This window comes from Dipodomys merriami, unplaced genomic scaffold (assembly GCF_024711535.1).
Source record: "Dipodomys merriami isolate MVZ:Mamm:240054 unplaced genomic scaffold, mDipMer1.0.p SCAF_97, whole genome shotgun sequence".
Taxonomy (NCBI): Eukaryota; Metazoa; Chordata; class Mammalia; order Rodentia; family Heteromyidae; genus Dipodomys; species Dipodomys merriami.
The window spans coordinates 373,773-391,818 of NW_027206590.1; the positions used below are offsets into that span (position 1 = coordinate 373,773).

An 18,046-nucleotide genomic window follows, 5' to 3' on the forward strand; every position below is an offset into this window, starting at 1 on the left:
TCTCTGTCGAGAACTTTTATATAAAAATGATCTGGAGCTAGATGCCATTGGCTGACACTGTAATACTAGCTACGCAGAAGGCTGAGATCAGAGGATTTTAGTTCAAAGCTAACTTAGGCAGTAGAGTGAAAGATTTCAGTTAACCAGCAAAAGCAGACTGGAAGCCTGGCTCAAGTAGTATAACTTCAGCTGAGCAAGCTAGAGGCCTTGAATTCATTCCCCCATACCAACCCCCAAAATGTGGTCTATGAAAGTCAAAAGAAATGTAAAAAATTTAGAACTGGACTTCCTAAAACTCTAGAGTCTGGCTCTTCCTAGCTGCTTGACCTCAGAGCTTGCTTAGTTTCATTTTTTTTCACTTATGGAATTTATAATAGCACCTCATTTTGAGAATTACACATGATTAATATATGAAAAGTAATGTCCCAGCATGGTCTGTGACTACTTTTCAGAATCTGGACATTAGTTTACTTTGTGAAAAACTTTAGAGAAAAATCCTTGAGAATATGTACAAGTCAAAGTTCTTGAACCTTTGGTGATACCTTTTATGAAGTTCTTTGTAGTAATTGTAAACTTAACTTCTTATATTATAAACTTGGTAAGTTCCTGTATCAATGCAGATTTAACTGACCATCTTAGACATAAAACTTAGACATGCACTTCTGTGGATTGTGTTGTAGGGCCTTGATGTTTTGGAAATTATGAGAAACATTCATATATTTGTGTCTCGGTACCTCTATAATCTCAATAATCAGGTAAGTAGGTTTTAGACATTTTCTTAAAATGTGGGTTACTATGTAGTGGGAAGGCTAAAGAACAAGGAATAAGTTCTTAAGGGTTAAAATCAGTAAAATATACAAAACAAATAATTTACTATTTAGAGATCTTGCTTATTCCTTTGCTGCTATACTTATTCCTTTGTACTATCTTGAGTGTTTTTTCAGTTAAATTATCTTTAATGAGATAGATTCTGAAATTTTCTTTGCTTAACTGGTCAGTGTTATGGTTTGTGTTCTTACTGAGCATAAATTTGTCTCATTGCAGATTTTTATTGAACGAACAAGCAATAATAAACATTTGAATACTATTAATATTCGGCATATTGCTAATTCAATTCGAACACATGGCACAGGAATCATGAATACCACAGTAAGCACCTATGTGGAGTTAGATGGGAATAAAGCCCTATCTAATTTAGTACTTTGGAAGATAATTTTCTTACTGAATAACTAGGCAAAATACATTGCTTCTTGCTTTTATTATACTTGAATTTCCATTTTTTCTAGTGATATAGTTAAAAAGTGTGGCCTTAAAATTGTGTTGGATTGGATTTTATGAACTGAGACATAAAAGGTACTGTAACATCTCAGTATCATCATAAATAACATTGGAGATTTGGAGATTATATGTGTATTCTCTGATGTTTTTTGAAAATTACTTTCAAAAACAAATCCTTGGTAGCTGTTTAATGTCATTTCTTTTGGGGGAAAAAGTATTAAGATACACATATGAATAGGAACTTAATAAAAATAATTTGAATTCTAAAATAGGCATTCATTTACTTGAGAAAAGCACTAGATAGTAGCTAATTTTTCCTGTGAGGGAGACAAGTGAATGTTTTAATAGGTTAGCATTAATGTTAGGTTATTTTGCTTTAATATCAGCTGAAATCTCACTTTCTCAGGATATTGTGAATCTGAGTCAAGCCTTTTTATACTCATTCTCACAGCACCTCTCACATTACTTACCATGTTTAAAAATTACTACACTTAGGATTTAATTTTTGTTTTTCCTGGACTGGGGGTTGATCCAGGGCCTTGTGCTTAGCCATACCCTTCACCCTTTTTTGTTGTTTTTAAGATTGGATCTCACTGACCTTGTCCAGGCTGGCCTTGAACTCACTATCTACCTAACTCTGCCTCTCAAGTAGCTGGAATTACAAATGTGTACCACCACTTGGAAGATTTTTTTAAAAGCAGTACATACTTGTTTAAGATATCTGTAACCCATGCTAGAATATAAACTTCATGAGCACAAGAACCATTGTCTAGCAGAACAGGAACATTACCTTGGATGTACAAGGTGTCCAGAATGGTTATAGATAAGTAATTGCTTAATATCTTCAGGAAAATTAAAGAACACATGCTTATTACTTTAGTATCATTCTTAACTATGTAGATTACTATAAGTAATTTTTTCTTCTTTTTTTTGGTAAATACTAGGGTTTGGAGTTAGAGCATTCTGCTTGCTGTGCAAGTAAGCCATATCCCTAGCCCTTTTGTTTTTTTCAGATAGAGTCTTTTATATTTCACCTGCCTGGTCTTTGACAGTGATCCTCCTATTTATGTTCCTTCATAAATTGAAATTACAGTTGTATATCATTATGCCCAGTTTATTTGTTGAGGTGGTATCTTAATAACTTTTTGTGTAGGCTGGCTTTGAACTGTAATCTTCTTTATCTCTGCCTCCCAAGTAATGGATTATAGGCATGAGCTAGTGTATGGAGACCTAGGAATAAGTACAGTAAACCCAGATTTATTATATGTAGTTTTATCAAGATGGTAAAAATAATTAAACAATTCAAAAGCAAAACCTTTAGATTTCCCCTTGTGTGCATTATTCAGCTCAGTTGGTGCAGAGAAAAACTTTCAGTCATGTTATTATCAGTGTGGCACAAATCATTGTATGATCTGCTGAATGTTTCCTTATTCTTAATTTTGTGAAAATCTGCCTTTCAAAAATGGAGCCCAAACGTCAAGGGAAATGTTGGTGTGCTTATTTTAAGTGATACAGTGAGTATCACTGTGTTTGAAAGGCAGTGTGTCTTTAGTGGCTGTTGGCAGCACTACAGAACAAGTAAGCATCTGTAGTACAGTACTTCTGCATACTGAGCATGGACACTTTTCCTCAGCAAATCATATGCACGTGGATGCCAAGGCTCTGCTGTTGTCTTTGAGTAGAACATAGAAACTTCCATCTGTAATTATTATTATTATTTTTTTTTTTAGTTCCTGTTGTGGGGCCTGAACTCTGGGCATGGGTGCTGTCCCTCAGCTCTTCAGCTCAAGGCTAGCACTCTACCACTTGAGCCACAGCGCCACTTCTGCCTTTTTTTTTTCTTTTGCTTATGTGGTGCTGAGGAATTGAACCCAGGGTCTCATGCATACAAGTGGCTCTACCACTGAGCCACCTTCCCAGCCCCCATCTGTAATTAAATGGCATGACCACTAGAGTCTGTAGTCTGGTTTGTTTCTTCTTCTAGCCTCAGCATTTTCTACATTTCCCCTTTGTTCACTTTTGTTGTAAAAATAGAAACATACAGAAAGGTCGGAAAGTTTGGGCAGTAAAAATTTGATTTATTATTGAGCACAGATGTGACGTACTGTAATTAATCCTAGCTACTCAGGAGGCTGAGATCTGAGAATGAAGGTTCCAGGTAGAAAGTCCTTGAGATTCTTATCTCCGGTAAACTACTCAGAAAAAGCTGGAAGTGGTGCTGAACTGGTGCTGTGAGCTTAGAGACACCGCTTAGGCCCAGAGTTTAAGTCCCAGGACTGGGAGAAAAAAAGAAATTTGATTTATTTAAATATTTCAGGTCCACTGTGAATTGACTTTTAGAAATAATTGTTGGCCATTGTTATGCAGTAATGTTGACTAGAAATTGTTTTATATTAACTTTTTTTCAATTTTTTAAATTTTAATTTTATAGGTTAATTTCACCTACCAGTTTTTGAAAAAGAAATTCTATATATTTAGCCAGTTTATGTATGATGAGCATATCAAATCCAGATTGATTAAAGATATTCGGTTTTTCAGGGAAATCAAGGACCAAAATGATCATAAGGTATGCTATATATTCTTTTAAGATATTTTGGATTCAGTTCCTTAAGTACATGGCAAATGTTTGTGCTACAATTCTAATTCCTCATTTTCTTTCTTCCCACTTTGTTTTCTGAAAGCAGTTGCGGTTTCAATGTAATACTATTCCTTCAAGTAGCTTAATCCATATGGATACACATACTTACATAGCTTGCTTTTGTTTAGTGAAAATGAACTATCTTATACATACTATTTTTCAGTGAGCTTATTACGTCAGTACATACTGATCTACCTAATTTCTTTGAGGAAAAAGAATAAATATTTAAAATTTCTAGCACAAAATGCTTACCACTTGAGAAACACTGTATAGTTCACATTCCTGGCAATAATTTAAAGGAATGTTGAAGTTTTCCCAGAGGGAAGTAAAGATCCTGTTAGATTGTAAAACATTACTAGTACAGAGGCATGTATCTATGTGGATAGAGAACCACTGGGCTCAGATGGGTCCTATATTTTTGAGTTACCATATACAGAACTATTCTAATAATCTTTCTTTCTCCCCCCCTAATAATCTTGCTTAAAATTAATCCAAGCCAGGTTCTGGTGGCTCACGCCTGTAATTCTAGCTACTTAGGAGGCTGAGATCTGAGGATCATAGTTCAAAGCCAGCCTGGGCAGGAAAAACCCCTGAGACTCTTATCTCCAACTAACCACCAGAAAACTAGAAGTGGCACTGTGGCTTAAGTGGTAGACCACTCTCCTTGAGTTGAAGAGCTCAGGGATAGTACCCAGGCCCTACGATGCAAAAAAAAAAAAAAAAAAGATTCATCCAGTCCTAACCCTCTTGTAAAATAGTTTGTAGTACTATTTAACATCAGAGCAGCAGAATGCTCCTTTCTGTTAAAATAATTTAATTACATATTATAGTTATCCCTAGAGAAGTATATCAGCTATCTTTTCTTTATTGGGATGGACTTTACTAGTGCCCCAAGCTAAATAATTCTGCTATTGTGTGAGAATTGCTTTTTTTTTGTTCTTATAATTTCTTAAATCTATCCACTGAGACTTGGAAAAGTTATTTTGCCTAATTGATGATGGTAGTAACAAATTTTATCCCAGCTGATGTGTGTTCATTGATGTGTTTGTAAATTCAACAGAAACTTGTCACACATTTGAACAAATGTTTCTAGGAAGAATGAGTTTCTTTTCTCAATTTCATACATTAGTTGAGTATTGGGAGACTATTAATATAATTCAGTTTTGCAATTTATTCCCTTTAGTTAATATTGCCAAGAAAATAAAACATTGATCTTGAACCCTAATAGTTTTTGTTCCACAGATATTTATTCATTATACTTGATTTTTTTAAAAAGGAATAATGAAATACAAAATTAGAAATTTTGACCTTTTGGTTTGGTAGTCATTTTGTGCTTAAAATTAGTCTTAAAATTCTCTCTTTAGTATCCTTTTGATAGAGCAGAAAAATTCAATCGAGGCATCAGAAAACTTGGAATCACACCAGAGGGTCAGAGTTACCTTGATCAGTTCAGGCAGCTTATCAGCCAAATTGGTAAGTTATTTTAAAACTGTTGGGAAATAAAGCACATATCCCGGAAATGCATATACCAAGTATCTCATATTAATAAAGAACTTACCATATGACCTCGTGCAATTTTATTACACTAGAATGTTTGCTCACTCAGATACTTGCTATAAACATAATTGAAAGGCTGTGGACTTTGTACAAGTTAAATAAAATATCTTCATTCAAATTAGAAGTATAATTAGTAATGAATCTCCAAGATTGTATTCAGAATTAATAGTCAACTAGTAAGTAATTTTAGGATACTCATTCTGTTTCAGGTACTAGTACGTTTTGCACTTCTAAAACAGCTTCTCTCATGCTAAAATGCCTAAATGAGAAGATACAAAATATTTACATGAAAGGTTAATCATTTAACTTACCATGTTGTATATGAATTTAGTTAAAGATAAAGTACTGATAATATCACTGAGGTAATTTTTTACTCTTGTACTATTTTGACCTTCTGCCTTCTGAGTAGAACTTGTCTTTCGAAATATGCCATATTTATTTATTTATTTATTTTTTATTGTGAAAATACTGTACAGAGAGGTTACAATTGCATGGGCAAGATAATGAGTACATTTCTTATCAAGCATTGTAGCCTCCTCCTTTGTTTCCCCTTCCCATCCTCCCCCTGCCCCCCCCAGTCCTCCCCTCCCCCCCCCCCCCCGCCCCGCACCAAAGTTGTACAATATGTCATATGTCATTTAAAAGCTGGACACAGGTGGCTCACACCTGTAATCCTAGCTACTTAGGAGGCTGAGATCTGAGAACCATGGTTCAAAGATAGCCAAGGCAGGAAAATCTGTGAGACTCTTACCTCCAGTTAACCACTAAAAAGCAGGAGATAGAACAGTGATTCAAATGATAAAGCACTAGCCTTGAGTACAAAAGCTGCAGGACAGCACCTAGGCCCTGACGTTAAGTCCCAGACTGGTATACCAAAAAAGTTCAACGTGTATGTAGAAAAAAGGTCATGGAGTATAGCAGTTTGCTAACGGTCTAAGTGGGAAATCAGGATACTATCGCATATTGCAGTGGCCAAGGCAAGATATATAGTACTTTAGAATAATCTGATAGCTGTGAGGATGGTGAAAGAGGATTGGATTCTAGCTAGATTTTCAAGGCAAGCCAGTGTAAATTACGCACTGATTGGATTGGATTTGTGAAGGAAAGAAAGGAATCTGGGATAATTCAGGGTATTTGCTCTGAGCAGCTAGGAGAATTGTATTGTCAGTTTCTGAGCAAGGAAATATAATTAGAAATAAATACCTTGAGTTTAGTGTGCACATATTAAAACTTCAAATTCTTCTTAGAATGTAGGTGTGAGCCCTAGGTTAAAAAGAAGCTCACAAGTCCAGAGGAGTCAAGGCTACAGATACAAATTTGACAGCCATCAGTTTGGCTTTCACCTGGTAATGCATATGGGAGTTTCAACACAAAATCTTATACTAAACAAACACTGTACCACTTGAGGCACACCCAGCCCTTTTTCGTAGAATAAAGAAACATAGGTTGCATGATTTCCCTCATTTGTTGTAACTGAAATGTACCAATAAATCTACAAGTAGACACAATGGATGGTAGAAGACCAAAAATACACTGGGACATGATAAATTATACAGGACTCTAGACATTCACACAGTGAGACCAAAGGAGGATATTCTTAGGAGAAGATTGTTTTGGATAGAGGGTCACATAAAATGATACTTATCAAAATGAATTACAAGACATAAAAATGAGGTTTTTTGTTTTGTTCTCTTTTGTTGCTGTTTTTATTTTCCATTCCCTGTTTTGTTTGTAAGTTTTATCTGTTTTGGGGGTAAGAGAGAGCACTGAAATGATGGAACAAAGGGTAAACAAATGCAGCAATGATACTCACTAGACACCATGTTGAAAATAAACTCTTCAGCCTTGTGTGGTGGGTGGGGGGACAGGAGGGAAAAACTGAGAGAAAGTGAGGGAAGGGGTGACACTGCTCAAAAGGAAATGTCATTACCTGACTTACGTAACTGTAACCCCTCTATATCGCCTTTCCAGTTACAACTTGTAGAAGAAAGGAGGAATTAATTATTTTTGCTTTAGTTTCTTTTTATATAAGGTTTCTTTTGTCTGGGTGACCTCAGAGTCCAATCCTCTTACCCTCCAGTCCCCATGTAGCTGGGATTACAGGAGTTATCCGCCAATGCTGGATGTTCTTTATAGGGTCTTCATGACTTTTTTCTTTGTTGGGATTCTGGGTTACAAATCCTATCTTCCTCTCAAATAGCTGAGATTACAGGTATGGACCACTATATCTAGCCCATTCTCTCTCTCGTGTGTGTGTGTGTGTGTGTGTGTGTGTGTGTGTGTGTGTGTGTGTGTGTGTGTGTGTGTGTGTGTGTGTGTGTGTGTGTGTGTGTAAATAAGAGTGAAAGACAGTGTGTGTGTGTAAATAAGAGTGAAAGACTGTGTGTGTGTGTGTGTAAATAAGAGTGAAAGACAGTGTAAGAATCCTATGGTATTACAATTTAAAAATATTTCATCATCTTAACATAGTTAGCATTGAATGAATTTACTTTTCCAATTGAAATAATTATATTTTTACATAGATAATGTAACCATATTTATATTTTAAGTGCAGAAAACTATTGTTTTCCTTTTTATGGAATAAAAACTAAAATAGGCAAATATTACTTAAGGCATGAAAGTCTTATAATTGACTACTGAAAATAAATGTATTACTGCCTAAAGAGTTGTTTATATAAATATTTGCTTTTTTGTGTGGTTTTAAAGGTAATGCTATGGGCTATGTACGAATGATAAGATCTGGTGGTCTTCATTGTAGCAGCAATGCCATTAGGTATGGATGTTACACATCATTTTGCCTTGTTTCTGCCATTTGAAATATGTACTTTGGGGCTGAGAAGGTGGCTCAGTGGTAGAGTGCTTGCCTTGAATGCCTGAGGCCCTAGGTTCGATTCCTCAGCACCACATAAGCAAAAAGAAAAAAAGCTGGAAGTGGTGCTGTGGCTCAAGTGGTAGAGTGCTAGCCTTGAGCTGAAGAGCTGAGGGACAGCGCCCAAGCCCAGAGTTCAGGCCCCACAACCAGACACCCCCCCACAAAAAAAAGAAATATGTACTTCAATTTTTGTTATAAGTGTTTGTTCTCATTAATGTAATTTGAGATAAAATGCAGAAAAAGCCATTAATACTACTAGCTTGATTTTTTTCTTAAATTTTGACTGCATTAGACTCTTAAAAATACTTTTCTTTTAAGATTATGATTTGTTTTATCAGGTTGGGTTATGAATGAACCTTAAGATTACCTTATTTTAAGGTTTAAAATGTGATGAGATCTAAAATTTGATTTGGAAGTAAAGCAGTCATATTAACAATTTACTGACTTGCAAAGTTCTTTCTAAATACATAGTTAAAGATTTTGTAGCACTTTTATATCTGTGTTAATTGCATGTGTTGTAATTGGCCTTAAAAAATTCCTTCCCCAAATTCTTACATAGATTTGTGCCTGATCTTGAAGATATTGTAAATTTTGAAGAACTAGTAAAAGAGGAAGGTCTTGCAGAAGAAACGTTAAAAGCAGCAAGGTAACATTTTGTGGAATAATTAAATTTGGAAGTTTTAAGGCTTGTTTATGTAAAACATAAGAGAGGATTAGATGATAACATAAATTATATGCCTTTTTTTTTCCGGTCCTGGGGCTTGAACTCAGAGCCTGCCTGGGTACTGTTCCTAAGACTCTATATGCTCAAGGTTAGCACTTTACTACTTGAGCCACAGCACCACTTCTAACTTTTTCTGAATAGTTTATTGGAGATAAGAGTATCATGGACTTTAGTACCTGGGATGGCTTCCAACCTCAGATCTTAACTTCCTGAGTAGCTAGGATTATGTGTGTGAGCCACCAGTGCTGTTTTTATTATACAAATTTGGTGTCAGTGTAAACACACGTGTTGAATGTTAACCCCTTTGTATTTGTATAGCTACTTAAATATAATTAGAATATAATTTTTTAAAAATGACAATCTGCAGTAGTTTTGAAGCAGATATTATGGTACTGGCAGTGGCAGCAATAGTAGCCCTAAGTCAGCCCTGGAATCATGAGGGGAAGAAAACAATGTAAGTTACAGCATACAATTGGCAGTGGGTTTATCGAGATGGAACCTCATGTTTGGATGAAGAGCATTTATCTGTAGATAGATCATGAGAGCCACAAAAAAGAGATTTTGTGACTTGTAACTTGAGAGCAATACAATTTGGAAGTACAATTTGTTCATGAGGGTTTTAGGAGCAGAAGCACCTAATGTTTGTGAAGGTTAAAAGAGAAAAGTTGAAAGAAGGCCAGATTTAAGTTTAGGTAAAGAGATTCAGAGGAAGGGATTTAAAATGAACCCAAATTGATTACAAAGAGAGGTTTTACCGGTTTGTTAAGAAAACAGTGCTAGGGGGCTGGGAAGGTGGCTCAGTGGTAGAGCACTTGCCTTGCATGCATGAGGCCCTGGGTTCAATTCCTCAGCACCACATAAGCAAAAAGAAAAAAAAAGGCAGAAGTGGCGCTGTGGCTCAAGTGGTAGAGTGCTAGCCTTGAGCTGAAGAGCTGAGGGACAGCGCCCAGGCCCAGAGTTCAGGCCCCATGACCGGACCCAAAAAAAAAAGAAAAAAGAAAAAAGAAAAGAAAACAGTGCTAGAATGCTCTATTCTGAGTATTTGATTAAGTTAAATTAATAGATGTTTCTTCCCATAAGAAAATGAGTTCATTCTGAACTCTAGATTTACAAGAAATTTCATAGTGTTTTCTGAGTATACTAATGTAACCTAACAAGAAAAGGAGTTTTAAAAAGATACAACTTCTTTTGAAAACAAAGCCAAGGAGTACCTATTTTTGTTTAATTTGTAGGCATTTGGACTCTGTCCTCAGTGATCATACACGAAATTCTGCAGAAGGCACAGAATATTTTAAAATGCTTGTCGATGTTTTTGCACCAGAGTTTCGAAGGCCCAAGAACATACATCTTCGAAATTTCTATATCATTGTTCCTCCTCTAGTGAGTATTTTCAGAACCTGAAGTGATTTTTTTTTTAAAGAAAAATGTTTGATAAATAGATCTGATTTCCTTATAGCATAAATTGCACATAGACTGTGTTGTCCATTAGTATCCACATCTGGCTACTGAAATTTAAATGAATTAAAAATTTACAAAATAAGTGTATGTTTTTGCCAGGCACTAGTGGCTCATGCCTGTAATCCTAGTGTCTCAGAAGGCTGACATCTGAGGATTATGGTTTGAAGCTAGCCTGTGCAGGAAAGTTTGTCTTCAATTAACCACTGGAAGTGGTGCTATAACCCAAAGTGCTAGTGTTAGACTTGAGTAAAAGAGCTCAGGGACAGGCCCCAGACCCCAAGTTCAAGCCCCATGACTGACAAAAAAAGATTAAAAAAAAAGAAGAAAGGAAAAGGTCGTTTTCTGTTCCATTAGCCTTATTTAAGAGCTCAGTTACTATGTACAACTAGTGGCATCCTGTTTTAGGCAGCACAGCCACCCATCTCTTGTGTTGCCTTTTGAGAACTCTAGATGACAGTTGAGTTTTTAAAAATCCTAAACAGTTAATTGCCTCATATTTACTAAGCTTTAGCAAATATTTATTGAATAAATGGTTTAAGATATTTTGGAAAATAATTTTCAATAGTAGTACTATTTGGGTGGAATTCATCCTTGAAGCAAAGAACTAAGAACTAGCCAGATACCTGTGGCTCATGCTTGTAATCCTAGCTATTCAGGGATCTGGAGGACTGTGACTTAAGGCAGTCCCTGGGCACTAGACTCCATCTCCAAAATAAGCAGCACAAAGCTGGGCTGGAGGTGGGACTAAGTGATAGATTGCCAGCCTAAGAAGTGTGAGTCCCTAAGTACTGCTAAACTAAAACCCCTAATTCTTTTTAACCAAGAATGTGATAATTAGTTTTGAGAATGTATTGAGTAGGCAGAAATAAGGACTGTTTTGGTAAGAGTGTTTTGGTAAAGTGACTTGGTTTTCTGGCTTCCATGCTCACTTTGAGTGACTGGGATAAGATACTCTCCCAAAGCTCAGCATTCTCATCTCCAAAGTATATGTGATACTATACTGCCATATAAGACTCAGTGCTAGGGTTAAGTAGTGATTGAGGGCATACTCATATTTAAAGGACTTGGGAAGAAGAGCCATTAGAGACATATTTTTGTGTAGATTTGTGTTTTTACCAAGGGACTATTTGGGGCAAAAGTTTTAAATAGAAGTATAGCAATCAAAAAGAGATTAAGTCTCGAAAATAGTAAATTCTGAAGGTTTGGTTAGCATAGTTGCTTCCCTAATATCTTTTTATTCCATTTTAGACCCTCAACTTTGTAGAGCATTCCATAAGTTGCAAGGAGAAATTAAATAAAAAAAATAAAATTGGAGCTGCCTTTACTGATGATGGTTTTGCTATGGGTAAGTTTAATGCAGCTGTTTTCCTATTAATTTTTTGTTTACCTTATGATGAGTTCTAGAAACATTTGCTTGAAATAGGGCTTTGCTCTTTACAGATTTTTTTTAATGAGCAGTGTTTACTTTTTAAAATGAGGCCATAAGATTAAAACTACTCATTTTTTGTCATTTACTACCTATTACCTTTGTATTGCTGATCACTTGTCTGCCTTTGTTAAAGTTTTACAGGTGTTTTCTGTTTTTATTTTTGTTTTGTGCCTGCCCTGAGTCTTGAACCCAGGGCCCAGGTGTTGTTCCTGGTTTCCTTGCTGCTGCTCCACTTGCTGTTGAGCAATGGAAGATTTTATTTTCTTAACATAGCTGTGTTTCTCCGGATTATTTTTATGGGCAAGTTAATTTGTTTTTTTCTTACTTGGTTTCTTTTGGTTTTTGATACTTTTATGTCTTCTTTTAAAGGAACAATTAGCCATTCTGGTAAATTTATTTGTGCTGCAAAATGTGATTTAAAAGAGAATTCATTGAGGTTAGCTTAGTGCTAGGAGTTATTAGTGCTAGGAGTAAAGGAGTAGAGAACACAACTTCTGAACTAGGGTTAATTTAACTTTGGTTTTGCTTAATGACTCCAGGTGTGGCTTACATCCTAAAGCTTTTGGATCAGTACCAAGAGTTTGACTCACTTCACTGGTTCCAGTCTGTTAGAGAGAAATACATAAAGGAGATAAGAGCAGTTGCCAAGCAACAGAATGTACAATCAACTAGTCAGGATGAAAAATTACTGCAAACCATGAATCTCACTCAGAAGCGACTGGATGTCTATCTACAGGTAGAAGAAGAAAAGAATCAACTCTCCTTTGACTGACTTTTTGATAATCATTATGTTTGACAACTGAAAACCAGAAGCCATATGGAAATTGCCACTTTAACAAGTGAGATAAATAGTGGTAAAAAGAGTACATTTTAGATATAAATGATACCTGGAAATCATTTGATTTCAAAAATGGTTAGGTTATTTAGTTTTGTTTCTATATTTATGATTTTAGTTAAAGCTTGTATGTATGCGTGCGAGTGTGTGTTGATCCTGGGGCTTGAACTCTGGGCCTGGGCCTGCTTTGAAATGTAATCCTCAGATCTCATCCTCGAGTAGCTAGGATTCCAGGCATGAGCCACTAGCACTGTTTAATTAGATACCTTTTTTTTTTTTGGCGGTCGTGGGGCTTGAACTTGGTGTGGGCGCTGTCCCTCCACAGCTCTTCAGCTCAAGACAAGCACTCTATCGCTTGAGCCACAGTGCCACTTCCGGTTTTCTAGTGGTTTATTGGAGATAAGAGTCTCACGGAGTTTCCTGCCCAGTCTGGCTTTGAACAACGATCCTCAGATCTCAGCCTCCTGAGTAGCTAAGATTATAGCCTTGAGCCACCGGCACCCAGCTAGATACCTTTTTAAAATAGTAATGTGATATGATGTAAATAGTTTTGGTATTTTGCTCTAAGTATTTTCCCCTTTTATATTTATTTACATAGGAGTTTGAATTGCTATACTTCTCACTGAGCAGTGCAAGAATTTTCTTCAGAGCAGATAAGACTGCAGCTGAAGAGAACCAAGAAAAGAAAGAGAAGGAAGGTCAGTAAGTGGCTTAAGATGGAAAAATCTTTAAGTATCTTTTTAGGAATCAACACAAATGAATGCCCCCATTCTCCGGTCATTTCTAGCTTCCTTACTTTTTGGAAAATGATATTGAAATAAGTCCTATATGACAATAAGTCTTCTAAAAAAGCAATGGAAATTCTTTTCACTCTGTGGTAACCTTGTAAGTTCTTATCCATTTCATGTTCTGATTGAAATAAAGTTTAAGCCAGTTTTTATTTCACAATTAAACTATATCAGATTAGAAGGAACAAATTATGAGACAATGACTAAACATTGCTGCAGAAAAAGCTGCTGCCAACTGGATGTTGATTTAATGGGTGGGAGAGGTATTTAGAAGTCTACAATGAGGGCTGGCTGTCAGTGCCACAGTAAGCAGCGTCTTGCTTTCCTTCCTACTTAGGCCTGGAGAGTCCAAGTGCAGTGCAGCCATAACTGCTAGTCATTTCAGTGCAGTTGAGTCACACTAAGGACTCAATATTGTGCTGTATGTAGGATGAATCCAAAGCATCACTTAGTGGCCACACTTAATGTCTCCATGATACAAGATACGACATTTAGGAGCAGTTGTTTTTTCCTGAGGAACAGATGTTTACTTTTTCTTGTCATGGAAATTATGTATTATTTTTCTTTGCTTGGATGGTCATAGCTGGTTATAGTATCTAGTTCACCATTAACGTTTTCATGTTTGTTCTTCCTTTTTTATACTTATGAATTTTTCATAAGTCAAGATAGAAGAATCACTCTCTCCAATTTTTAACATTTCAATGATGTAACTCATTTGGGAAGATCATTTATATGACCAACTTTGTTCTTGATTGCTGCATAAATACTAATATTGCTTACTTATTAAGAACATATCCAGGAATTTTTAGAAACTAGACCTATATAGTAAGCATGTACTTGAAAAATTATTTCTGCCTGTTACCTGGAAGACAGTATTTACCAAGTGGAAATTTGAGCATATTACATTTGGCTCCAGGACTATGATAAACTAGTGAATCCATTTTCAAGAATTTGTGTTTGTATAATCTAAATTGTGGAGAAATTCAGTTATTGCTTATGTTTGCTCCTGCATTATGTGATATCAGGAATATAGTAGTGCTGGGAAAACCCTGCAAGTAAAAAAGACACTTAAGTAAATAAATAAAATCCGCCTCCTAATCCTACAGGCTCATGGCAGTGAGACTCCTTTCTTTGGTCTACTTTTTGTTTTTGTTTTTTTTCAGTTATGGGACTTGAATTTAGAGCCTGGGCACTGTCCCTGAGCTTTTTGCTCAAGGCTAGTGCTCTACCACTTTTAGCCACAGTGCCACTTCTGGTTTTAATTGGAGATAATAGTCTGGTACTTAATTGGAGATAATAGTCTCACAGACTTTCCTGCCCAGCTTGGCTTCAAACTGAGATCCTCAGATCTCAGTTAGGATTATAGGCATGAGCAACCAGTGCCTGGCTCGGTCTGTTCTTCTTAAGGAACTTTCAGAACCTTAAGATTCTGTTTGATATATCTCACTAACATGTCCAGGTCACGCATTTTTCTGTTTAAAACTGTATTTTTTAGCTGAAGATTGTTCCGGGAGGTAATCAAAGTTGCTTATTACTTAAATAGTTTCCCTCTGTTAGTGAAGAACATTCACAGTACTGTTAAAATTCATTCTAATCACAAATCAATAAAAAAAAAACCTGCTTTAGAAATGGGAAGTTATTTGTTCTGGACAATGTTTCTTTCAGTTATAACAGGGTACCTACCCTAAGGTGACAGCTTTCCTGGAGGAAGTGGGAGTGCATGCCTTCCTTCTATGAGGGCTATCAAAACTGCACAGGAGACAGGGATTCAGGCAGACTGAAGCCCCACCCCAGAGGCAATTCTTAACTTCTCAACTCCACATTCCCACTAAGAACCAGTCAGCCTTTACCAGTATGTAGCCTATATTAAAAAACAACAACAACAAAATAGCTAGATACGATTTGTGATTAAGAAATACTTGATGGTGTAAACTTTTCTTACAACTTAGCAGTGTAACATTCACAAATGTTAGTATCTTTTAATTCATTTTTTATTAAATGAACATAAATATGTCCATTGTTATTTTCATTACGCTTCCAGAAGAAACTAAAACAGGCAATGGAGATGTGTCTGACAGCACTGTGACTGCCGATCCTGTTGTGAAATGAGGTTGATGGTATGAAGTCTTCAGAATTGGCTCATAACTTTTACCACTGAAATGGATGTTATAAGCTATTATGAATTGTTTCCTGGGATGCATATCTGGAAGGTATTTACATTTTGCAGCTCTTTAAAGCAGCCCTCTAAAGTTAAAACTTAGAAAGTTCTACTTTTCAAAGACTGAGAATAAGATTTTAAAATTGGACTTCTGCTTGGACCTTAGGCTGGAAGATGTTCCTAGGAGCAGTAATTTAAAATGAAGTTAGAGGAAGGCAGATCTGAATTCCTAAACTGTGTGTAATTCATATTTGCACAGGTCTTTCATCTGTATCTCCATTCATTGCAAAGTCAGTGCATATATTTTATATAGCCAGTAAACATGTTAAAAGAAAGATTTGAGCTTGAAATTAATGAAGCATACATATTAATATGCTTATGAAAATAATATATGAAAATGGCTTTGATGCTAGAGGTGAGGCACAAGTGTTATGTATTCTTTGTACAGTAGAACTGATGATCATGTGTTATTAATTTCATGTGACTCACAAGAGCTGCTGATGTCTTTTTGAAACTAGTTTACATTGCTTTGGGAACATTTAACCTCCAACAACTGCTTTAAATTTAAGATTTACTTAATACTCAAAATCTCAGATAAAGCCATAGAGTCCTGCTTGAAGCTTATTTTCCATTTGAAGGCAGTCTGTATGATACCAGAAAAAATTGAGTAACTTCTACATCCAAACTCAGGTTTCTTAAACAAAATCTTGGTGATGGTTTGGGCAGAATTTTTCTTTTCATCAGTATAATTTAAGATACAATTAAATACTAATTGCACTGTTGGCAGGCTTTTAAAAATTTACCACTGTGAGGATAAAACTCTTAATAATAAATCACTTGCTAATTTAAAAAAGTATTAGATTTTGAGTAAATTTAGTTCCTAGTAAGCTACTAGCTTTATTTTTGTAAAGGTCCGTTAGTTAAGTGGGTTAATCATGGCCTTTTAAAGTACAATAAAGTGACATCTTTATGATGAAAAGGAAAGTTTAAAATTTGTATGTAATACATCATTTTGGGAGATGTTTGGTCTTTCTATTACATTTGCTTGTTAAACATTTCTTTGGCTAAATCTTGGAAATAATTCTAACATTGTTAGAATTATAACATTATTCTCTGATTGCAGATTCTGGAACGGGTATACAGTGCCCTGTCTGTATTTATCGGTTAGCGTCCAGGGTAGCTTTCCCAGCCCCAAATAAATACTTTAACTGTTAAGTCAGAGGAAACAGAATATGTAGGAAATGGTTTTTGCTTATTTTGTAAACGTGGCTTACTGAATTAATGGATAACGGACGGACTAAAGGCATTTAATATTTCTAATTCATATTAACTGTAGAAATGGCCCTAAAGCATGCTGCATAATTTCTAATTTATATTTTCATTATTATAAATGTTTATATTGATACTGGATTTGATTATATCAAATTATAGTCAATATTTCGTAGCAACAGTATTGTTGTATTTTTCTTCTTTGACTTCCTGAAAGCATCCCCTTTAACAGGGAAGTTTTGATTAGAAGAGCGTCATATGTTCTTTGTTTTTTACAACACATGAAAATGAATTCTTGTATCAATATTAGAGTTCACTGTTGACTCTAGATGCCTAGAGTGAACACTCTGGTTCATTGCCAGATACCTACAATTGAGGAGAAAGTCAGACTATTTTACCTTTAGTTCAAAATAATGTCATTGAAGTTATCATGGATAAATTAAACATCCATATATTTGAGTTACAGTCTTTGAAATGACAAATATATAAATGATACTAGGTTACAGAGCAACAGGACTTCATATATTCACAACTGAGTTAATACATACATGGATGATGGATGATGGTTTTCTTTTTGCTAACATTACTGTTAATATATTGTAGACATTATAATCTAAAAATTAATTTGAGCATTAGTTGTAAGGTCACAGAAAACTTAGCAATGTTCAAATCCTCAGGAATTAAAGACTAACCATACCATTGTTGTTCTAATCAAATTTTGTAAAAGATGGCACGCTTGTTACCTCGAGTGGAGGTTCCCCTCCCCCCAATTCTAAGAGAATACAGTATGTATAAAAACATTAATAAATATAATTTCAAAACTTTCCTTCTTCTGCATGTCTGTGTCAAAGTTTGAATGTCTTAAGTCAATATTTAATATGAACCTTTCTGAAGTCCCTTTAAATCAAACAAAGTACAAGTAATCTCTATGCAAAAAATTTGCATGTGATTGTCTTCAAGGGCAAAACACAAAACTCACTTGAAAAACAACCTAAAGCAAAAGGATTAGAGGTGTCACTTTAGTAGAGTACTTGCCTGAG

The 18,046-nt window shown here is 35.5% G+C and overlaps 1 protein-coding gene across 1 annotated transcript in view; it reads left to right on the top strand.

Annotated features, from left to right (window-relative positions):
- LOC138821953 (WASH complex subunit 4) overlaps positions 1-17,832 on the top strand; it is a 60,649-nt gene extending 42,817 nt beyond the window's left edge. The window contains exons 23-33 of the mRNA XM_070014400.1: positions 681-755; positions 1,045-1,149; positions 3,710-3,844; positions 5,281-5,389; positions 8,180-8,246; positions 8,905-8,991; positions 10,302-10,449; positions 11,776-11,872; positions 12,496-12,692; positions 13,390-13,489; positions 15,621-17,832. Of these exons, the coding sequence (XP_069870501.1) occupies positions 681-755; positions 1,045-1,149; positions 3,710-3,844; positions 5,281-5,389; positions 8,180-8,246; positions 8,905-8,991; positions 10,302-10,449; positions 11,776-11,872; positions 12,496-12,692; positions 13,390-13,489; positions 15,621-15,688 (1,188 nt within the window). The 3' untranslated portion in view covers positions 15,689-17,832. The remainder of the gene's footprint in view (positions 1-680; positions 756-1,044; positions 1,150-3,709; positions 3,845-5,280; positions 5,390-8,179; positions 8,247-8,904; positions 8,992-10,301; positions 10,450-11,775; positions 11,873-12,495; positions 12,693-13,389; positions 13,490-15,620) is intronic.
- The last annotated feature ends 214 nt before the right edge of the window (positions 17,833-18,046 follow it).